The following is a 9,899-nucleotide window of genomic DNA, read 5'->3' as shown; positions in this document are numbered from 1 at the left end:
GGTTCAAACAGGAGGTTTGGATCCACTTTTCCCAAGAGATCGTTTGAGCTTCGCACTGAGCAAGGGATTCATCTCCACTACGACCCGTTCAAGTACCGCAGGAAATCTGAGTGACAGTCAGTTTCTCCGTTCACCTATAACAACCGCATTCCGGGTAAACCCTGTTCCGCCCTCCACCGAATCAAACTAACACTGAAACTACAGCATACAGATTGGACTCAAGGATTCAACAACTTCTCTGGAAAAGTGAGTCAGCAACCAAATCCTCTTCTCCAAGTTCACAAATCAAATTTCCCACTGAGCCTGAACTAACCGCTGTTTCTTCCCCTCACTTTTCAGTTCCGGTTGAGCAGTGTTCAGAGCAACACTTCTCTCTGAATTATCTCTTTAATAAAACCTGTTAAACCTTCTCCCTGGTCTCCCTGTTTGGTCTGTTTGGGTCTGAACCTTAGTAAAATCATGACAAATGGGGTCTCTATATATCATCATCTTTGTCTTATTTTATTTTAAATTCCAAATGGTAAAAACCAATCCATGCTTCAAATTTCTCAATTTAAAGGAATCCTCTTAGAAATCTGACCTATTTATGTTAAAACTGCATGTTGATGTTGGCTTTAATTTAAAAAGTGTAAAAAAGTTGCCTGGTTTGTATTTTTTTTTGCCGTGTGGGATCATTATCCAACCTTACTGATCAAATAAGGAAAGAGGAACAGACAGAAATCTCAGTATCTATATTATACACAGCTGGTGAAGACCCGGTTTAAAAAAGAAAGTTTTCCTTCCACATTTACATTTACTTATTATTTTCTGTTTCCTTTCACATAAAATCCTCATAAGATGTTTGTAATTTGAATCTCAACATGCATCAAAAGCAAAGAGATTAAATACTTTTTGCAAGGAAATGTATATCATTAGTATGTTTTGGGCATGGTGACACTCACCGATTTTGTCGTCCGAGACGGTATGGCAGACATGTTGGATATTTTAGTATGACCCACCACTGTTTCACCAACCAGGCCCTGCATGGTGAACTCAGCAATTTGAACCGGAACAAAGTTCTCGTTTGTGATGTTGATAAGATTCTAAGAGAGAAAAAAAAAACATACAAAGTTTCACTGGGCAAACCAATACATACATTTTTACCACTAAAAGGTGTCAGTGACTTTGTCAGTTGTATAACACCTGCTGCTAGTCATGTGAAAGCCTTTAACACATCTCTCACAAACTTTATAAGTATGACTGCACGAGAAGTCTGTGTGATGCAAGTTTAAATATTAAATGTAAAACATAGTGACAGTGCAAAAAAAAAAAAGGCTTTCACAATGTCTTGTTCATATTTTGCAAACCTGAGTGTTGCACGTTATGATTTAGGGGGGAATTTCGAACACTGGCAACAGCGGTTAGGGGGAACGCTTTCATTTCCTCTTTTGAGTAAATTTCTACCAGAAAAAAAATCCTTAATCCTTTCCCAGACAGATCAACAGCCGCTTTAGTTGCTAAATGCTCTCAGACATCCAGGATATGAAAAATCTAAAAAGATTTAAAAAATATAGCAAGTGGAAAGTTCTTGCAATTAACTACAAAAAAATAAAGTCAACCCAATAGAGCCAGCCCCTCCTAAAAGACTCAGCTGTGCATTTAAGCCTAAAAGAAAACGGAAGCTCTTTAAAGCAGCCAACCTTTTTTGACTTTTGTACCCCTTTGGGCATTTTGTCTTACCATGAGTACCCCAATCAGTCAAAAGTATATATGCCTGTCCAAAAGTGGAATACACTATTAAAATAAAGACTATTTTGAGAGTGATCTATGTGAGAAACAGAATGGAAAGATACAGAAGATATCTGGTGTTTGGAGTTTCTTTTTATCAGAATCAGAATCAGAAATACTTTAATAATCCCAGAGGGAAATTACTTTTGTTACACGCTCCAGTTACAGTTTTATATAATATATATACACACATCCAACTATACAATATAATAAAGATAAAAAATAAGAATAAAAAGAGATAAAATATATACACGTATAGCTCTTCTGTATATATATCTGTACGTATATCATACAAAAACTAAATCCAAATAAAGTCAAAATCCAAGTAAAGTGATAAATCCAAGTAAAGTGATACGTGGCGTGCAAAAATAGTGCATAAATGTCAATTACGGGGGGGATTGATGACCACAGGTAGGAATGATTTCCTGTGTTGCTCTGTGGTGCATCTGGGTAGGAGGAGTCTTCTGCTGAAGGAGCTCGTCTGCTGGACCAGTGTGTCGTGGAGAGGATGTGAGTCATTGTCTAAGATGGACTGAAACCTGGACATATACTATATCAAGCAAGGGAATTCTCCTATGGGGATTAATAAAGTAACTATCTATCTATGTATCTGTCTGTCTATCTCTTTTAATTTGAGCATTTAATTTTTACATGTATTTTTATTTTTATATGTTTATATGTATGCTTCCCATCTCTAATAATAAAAAAACAACATGAATATGTTGGAAATTAGTAAGGAATCGAAATTAATACAAAATAAAATATTATAAACCTGTATTTATAAAACTGGAGCTCCTCCGAGTAACTCCTTTATAATCATATTTAAACTTGATGAATTCGGAACAAAATACAGAACAAAAATTATAGTCAGACTGACTTGTTTTCATCAAAACACCTGAGCTGCTTTGATGAGCTCCAATATCTCAGTGATCTCAGGCTGTTCTCTACATCCAGTCTGTTCCTCTGCTTGGTTTTAATGTTGATCACAGCTCAAACACATAAAAGCTTGTTTACTTTTTGGGTCCTCACAAAGCAAAACAGATCCCACTCGCAGACCACTAGTGATACGCGTACCCCCAGTTGGGAAACACTGCTTTAAAGGATCACCAACTAACCATAGGATGTCTGATGAACATGCAGATCACGTCTATCTGGGGTCTCTATAAAAATAAGGTCAATGTGTATGTTAACTGGGAGTGGTGGCCTAGTGGTTAGGGCTCACACTTGGAATCCTCAGGTTCTGAGTTCAAGCCCCACTCCCACGGACTGCCACTCTGGGTCCCCGAGTGTGTGGCTCTCCCCGAGCGCCACACATTGGCAGCCGTCTGCTCCCCAAAGGCGATTGGTTAAAGGCAGAGAGTTAATTTTATTGCTCTGTACTTGTGACGGTGTAATGACAATAAAAACACTGGGGGGAAAAAGAAGTTAATGAGGTCAAAGTTTGAATGTGGGACGAGCTATTTTTTGGGACATCATAAATATGTTCAATGCATTTGAAGATAGTTTCTTTTCTTTTTTTTTATATACCCATAGACGTGACTATATGTTGTCCTTTTTAGGTTTTCTTCGCACGTCTAATGGTGCACAATAAAAGGCCAGATGACGTCTTTTTTCCAACGTCTACCATGTGTCTCATTAAGACTTCTACAGAAATGCTATACCTATAGTGCAAATAGATAAAGTGCGAATCTTGTCACTGCCCACTGTGCATGTCTAATTTCCAGCCCCACAAGACAACTAAATTTAGTGCAAATGTAGTGCATGTGAAATGATTTAGCTTTGTTGTCCTAAATTAACTTAAGTAAATTAACTTCTGGTTCTGCAAGGATGACTAACTGTGGCCTTAGTGCATTTCGCTGCAAATGTCAGCAGTTTTGTATGAATCCAGTATTACTAGCTATTTGACTGTTTTTGTGTTTCTTCTAATGTTCCTGTAAAACGAGCAGCACAAACACATTTTTATGCTTTTCCAAGATTGGTCTTTGCGTACCACTAGTTTTTGTACAAATACTGATGACTTGAGCATCTAAAACTCCTAAAAGAAGGGGAGATGAAGGACCCACATTCACTGTGGACTGACAGGTCGTTTTATTTGGTCACTTTAGCATTTCTGGTTGTCTGCATCTTGGACGATCGAATAAAATCAGTTTGAAAAAAATGGAGAAGTGGCGAAACGTCTTCAAATCTTGGAAACCAAGTCCAGTGGATATTTTTTGAATTGGCCTACATGCAAATGCATAAGTGTTAGGATTATTCTTATTATTGATGTGTGTGTCATAGTTTTGGATCTGTTTAAGTTTTATCTTTGAGTTTTCATTGGTTTTATTTCCATTTTGTGTTATTCTAGATATTTTGGATTGTATTTGAGTTCTTAGGTATTTCTTTTTTGCCCTCTTTCACCTTTTTGCTAGCTCCCTTCTAGGCTCCTCTGTCCACACCTGCTCCCAATCTGCTGATTTGCCTGCTCTTTGTTTCTGTCTCCCATATATGTGCCTCCTGCTCAATCACTGTTTGCTGGTTTGTCATCATTTCTTCTTCCTTAAAGTGAGCTTTCTGTATTTTTGTGGATTCTGAGGATTTATGTTTTTGGATTTTGGCTTCTGTTACCTTTTTGTTATTAAGTCCCCGTCCACACGAAGTCAAACCCTGGCCTAAACACACAAATTTTTCACCAAACCAGCCTCTCATCCATACGAAGCCGGCGTTTCGGGGGTCTGTAAACAGTCTTTTTTTTTATCAGGCCTTCAGAGTGGGAAGATTTTGAAACGCCGTTTTAGCGTTTCCATCTTTAAGCTCTAACCGCATTTTTTTTTTTACACGCATTAGTCATAGCGTCGCCTCTAAACACGCATGCGTGACACAGTATCACAACAACAATGGCGCCGTACTGTGTTAAATGGTTGCTGCTCATGCTACTCACCCTGCTGTCGGGCTTACAACAGACGTTCAGTGGATATTTTTTGAATTTTTACGGAATTGAAAAAAAAATAGTGCTTGAGTCCTCCCATATTTCAGGGGTTACCACAACAAGTCATTATGACTTACTTACAGACTTGGAAACGTGTTTTATTCTGGTTGTCCTTCCTGGCTACGCTGTGTGGAGGATTAGACCTTTTCAGCAACATAATCCGTAACGAGAAATTAATTCCTATACATGATTAACAGCTAATGAACAACCAAATGAAGTTTCTGAGAAAATATTAATATTATAAGAGGGATAGACAGCAGCTAGGATTTTTAAATAAATAAATGTAATGTGTCAGTGAACCAGCTACAGGCACTACTCGAGTTGAGGGGGGATAGCACCGCATTTCTTAAAAAAAAATCTTTAAAATCTTCCTCCTTCTTAAATGACCATCACCCCATAACATCCCTTGTAACATTTTATTACTGAATGTGTAAACTTTCAACTATATATTAACAGTAATGGCAACAATATTGCCTTTCAACATTTGGCGGGCTGTGGGCTGATGAGTAGCCTGAGCAAAATAAATAAAATCAAAGAAGTGTCCTACCATGACTATGAAGCTGATCCCAGTGGGGAATTTGTCCTCTGCATTTGTCTCTAACTATGTAGGTGCAGTGATAGCCATGCCAGCCCGGGGACTGACTGTTCCTACTGTAAGGTGCCTTGGTCAGGGTCAATGACCGGCGTACCTGACATGTAACAACCATACCATGCATATCGCTTTAGGTTAATAGACTATATTGATAGCAATAGCTTTGCTATCATTAGTATCAGTATTAATCAGGATGTTTATTCCAAACTGAGCTGCTTTCGTGCTGCTTCAGGGAACACAGACGTTCATACCGCCTCATCAAGCCTCATCCTGCCTTCAGTCAAATATTTGTTGCATTGTTTTTTGTTTTTTTTTTAAACTGGTTTGTGAACTTTTCTTCATTATCTGGAACTGGAAGGTGCTAACAGGCTTAGCTCATTACTTCCTTGTTTACCCCCTCCACACATGTGCAATATTATACACGTGTTTTTATTGGAAATACACAAAAAGGGCTTTTTTTTATCAACAAACCGAACAAAAAACGAAAAAAAAAGAACAAATAATAGACCAACAGGCCCGGGCAATCTTTCAGAAAGAAGTTTGCTTGTAACCAGAGTGAGCTTCTGGTGTAAAAATGAAACAAATTTCATAAAATGTGACTTTTAATAACCATAATATCACTGGGAACTGACCGCAGCCTCAATGAGAATCTGTGGTTCAGAAAAGCTGTTAGTCTCATCGCTTCCATGCTACAAAGCACAAATTGCTAATTCAAGCATTTAGTGCATGCACTACACAATGCATGGAGATACTCAAAAAAATTGCAAAAATTAACCTTCAAAACAGATCTCTCTGTGCAAAAGGAATTGACATAATGTCCAGTCTGCATCACCTAAATAGCTTTTGTAAAACATTTTTGAGGTGTCTTTTAGAGTCGCCGCACACATTGTGTTGCTTTACTTACGTTGACCTCCAAATCCACAGAATCTGGGTAGAAATAGACCAAGACTGACAGCACAGACACCGGCTTGAGCGTGACGCTCCGAGGGAAGAAGAAGAAAAGGATCAGGCAGCAAAGAAAAAGGCAAATACCCATGGAGATGCACACGTACAGCTTTCTGAAACATCAATACAGCGTGGTTAAAATCTAATTAACAGAAACCTAAAGCTGAATCTTTTAGATTTTCTCCTTACGTGCGTCTGGGTTTTAACCGCACATCGCTGCATGGTATCACAGCAAGGAGCTGATCTTGCTGGCCTGCCGTTACAAAAAAAAGTTATTTTTTTTTTAGTTTTCCTGGATAAAAAGAAGAAATGAAAGACTCCAAACGAGCACATTTGTTTCCTTTCTTCTTGAAAGCAAATTATCAGTTAGTTTCAATCCACAGTGAAAAAAATGAATAAAAATCAGGAGAAAAGCTGTTTTCCAGGGGAATAAAACCAACCTCTGGGAATTCGTCCGGTGCCTTGACACGTTGGGCAGGTGTCACTCGAGGAGCTTCCATTAGTGCTGCCGTAATGAGGAGTGTTTTTGAGCGTTTTCTCCCTCTCCATCGCTTTAGCTACCTTAGGATCCAGACCGTTCCTGCTGACAGGATCAGGCGGCGCCATGACCCTTCCCTAAAAGACAAAGTCCAGTTTAAGCATAAAAATAAGAAACCTGACACCGACAAAAACAGCTGCCTCAGGTCCAACTATAGTCACATAATAAACAATATTTCCCCCACAAAACATTTAAAACAACCATAAAAATTCCTGAAGACATGTAAGATATCATGAAATGGAGAAGACAAAGAAGACTCCCATTAGTCTTTTTATCATTTGGTAACAAATTAAATTAGAAGAAAAAGCTTAGCACAAATTTTATATTATCCAAGCATTTTAAATTCAAATGTTGGCCTTTTCTAAAACAATTTTAAATAGAGGGTCAAAGATGATTAGAAAAATTCAGAAACAAATAAAAAAAAAAACATTAACGATAAATATGAAATAAGAAATTATAGAAAAAGGCCTTTTTAAAAAGCATTCAGACTATACAGACTCATTTTGATTTATTTCCTATTTTTTAACTGAATGCATTTTATTTTCTCCTATTTATCTGAAATCATTTTCAGACCATTTACTTTATGTCTGACCGTCCCCTACCAAAAGTTGTCCTTGTGGCCTACATGCAAATGCATAAGTGTTAGGATTATTCTTATTATTGATGTGTGTGTCATAGTTTTGGTTCTGTTTAAGTTTAATCTTTGAGTTTTCATTGGTTTTATTTCCATTTTGTGTTATTCTAGATATTTTGGATTGTATTTGAGTTCTTAGGTATTTCTTTTTTGCCCTCTGTCACCTTTTCGCTAGCTCCCTTCTAGGCTCCTCTGTCCACACCTGCTCCCAATCTGCTGATTTGCCTGCTCTTTGTTTCTGTCTCCCATATATGTGCCTCCTGCTCAATCACTGTTTGCTGGTTTGTCATCATTTCTTCTTCCTTAAAGTGAGCTTTCTGTATTTTTGTGGATTCTGACGATTTATGTTTTTGGATTTTGGCTTCTGTTACCTTTTTGTTATTAAGGCCCCGTCCACACGACGTCAAACCCTGGCCTAAACGCACAAATTTTTCACCAAACCAGCCTCTCATCCATACGAAGCCGGCGTTTCGGGGGTCTGTAAACAATCTTTTTTTTATTCAGCCTTCAGAGTGGGAAGATTTTGAAACGCCGTTTTCGCGTTTCCATCTTTAAGCTCTAACCGCATTTTTTTTTCTTACACGCATGCGTCATAGCGTCGCCTCTAAACACGCATGCGCGACACAGTATCACAACAACAATGGCGGCGTACTGTGTTGAATGGTTGCTGCTCATGCTACTCACCCTGCTGTCGGGCTTACAACAGAATCTTCTTCTTCTGGAATATCTCCAGGAAGAACAGAGCAATATCGACCACATAGTTCAGCACCTGAATTTGACTGAACCACGAAAATGGACCCGCAGGGCAACCATGTATAAATATTAGTGCGCATGCCCAACATTTCGTCGCCTATTTTTGCTTTGGCACCACAGCGCCACTTACAGGCCTGGCATACATTTAGCAGCGTTTTCATGCATTCGTGTGGACGATCACATTTATTTTGCGTCTCCGTCTTTACGACAAACGTTCTGGAAAATATTAGCGTTTTGTGTTCGTTTTGACTTCGTGTGGACGGGGCCTAAGTCTGCAAAAAAAAAAAAAAACTTCAGCTTAAGTCTCAGGATTTGGGTCCTCCTCTTCAAACATCCACCTAACCTGACGGTGTGAGTCTGTTAATCCCTAATATTACCTGCCTGTTGAGTGTCTAAACTAGTGTTTTCCAAAGTACTTTATCTAATTAGGACCGTTCCTCTGTCAGGATAAAAAGTCATCTTCATGATGCATTTGGCAAAGATTTGGGAATGGAATGAGAGCAGTGTCCTCGTTCTAAGAACATCGTGTAATACTTTGATAAGGCTGGAGCCGTGTATGTCTCGTATGATGTAATGATGTGTTGAATAAAATGCTTCCTTAACTGCGATTTTGGGATAATTCAATGAGATGTGAGCCCGGTTGGTAAGCAATGCCTTCTTTACTGGTCTGAATTAGATTAGAATTTGTGTCAAATCTCATGGTTATTTAATACATTTACATGATGATGTGTTATTTAAAGGGTTTGTCTCGAGTGATCTCAGGAAAAGAACCAGAGAGAGAAAGCTTAAAGGAGTAAACACAGAGCTTTCATTAACAAAGACAAGAATAAACAAAACACTGTGAAACATGCTGGTGACAGAAATATGCTGCAGACGAGCTGCATAATATCAGCAGACAGAGTGAAGCTGGGAACACCTGAACATAGAAGGCGCTAAATGGGTCAACCCTGAAAGAAAAGCTGTTAATGCTTTCTTAAAGAGATGAAAGCTCACCTTCTAGCATGGCAACAAGCCAAAGCATACAGACAGAGATCAAATTAAATGGTTTAAATCAAAGCGGAATATTCAAAACATTTAAATTTTTTGCGGTTAATCATACACATCAATATACTAACATCAAAGATGATAAATGCAGAATTCATGCTCTAATCAGAAATATATTTTGTGTTATATGGGGTAAAGAGAAAATGTGTCTTTGCAAGTCATCAATCTTCAGTGAAATCATAGACAAATGACAATTTTAATAAAAAGTTTTCAAATAATCAATTTATGTAGATATTAGTGCTTTTAAATATCAATTTTATGCAGAATGTTTATTGATACAAGTAGGTAAGTAATGACTATGGAAAAGATTTACGCCCTAGAATTTAAAACTGAAAGAATTTTATCCACTATACGTTTCATTTAGAAAGCACGGATGTTTAAATATCTATTTGTTAGCAAAGGCTGTAGGAAAGTATAGTTTGTCTTTATTTAGAAAATATGGATGTTTTGCTCGTTAATTTTCCTGTTGGAACAGTGTAGACTGACCCTCAGGTTCTGGGACTATTTTCGATTTTTAAGAGATTTTTTTTTAAGACAAAAGTTGGGACTTTTCTTCAATATCTATGTCAAATTGTTTTACTACATTAGCCTGATGAGGCACACTCATTTTTATTCCATTTCAACTAGGGCTGGGCGATAATTCAATAACGATATATAT

General features: G+C 37.8%; 1 protein-coding gene across 1 annotated transcript in view; it reads right to left on the bottom strand.

Annotated features, from left to right (window-relative positions):
• Nucleotides 1-9,899, bottom strand: part of tmem106a (transmembrane protein 106A) — a 17,761-nt gene that overhangs the window by 5,758 nt on the left and 2,104 nt on the right. Inside the window, exons 2-5 of the mRNA XM_015387498.1 lie at nt 6,713-6,887; nt 6,462-6,525; nt 6,232-6,385; nt 942-1,082 (exon numbers count right to left, since the gene is read on the bottom strand). Of these exons, the coding sequence (XP_015242984.1) occupies nt 942-1,082; nt 6,232-6,385; nt 6,462-6,525; nt 6,713-6,878 (525 nt within the window). The 5' untranslated portion in view covers nt 6,879-6,887. The remainder of the gene's footprint in view (nt 1-941; nt 1,083-6,231; nt 6,386-6,461; nt 6,526-6,712; nt 6,888-9,899) is intronic.

This window comes from Cyprinodon variegatus, unplaced genomic scaffold (genome assembly GCF_000732505.1).
Source record: "Cyprinodon variegatus isolate N-32 unplaced genomic scaffold, C_variegatus-1.0 Scaffold18, whole genome shotgun sequence".
Classification (NCBI taxonomy): Eukaryota; Metazoa; Chordata; class Actinopteri; order Cyprinodontiformes; family Cyprinodontidae; genus Cyprinodon; species Cyprinodon variegatus.
This window is presented reverse-complemented; position numbering and strand designations above follow the sequence as displayed.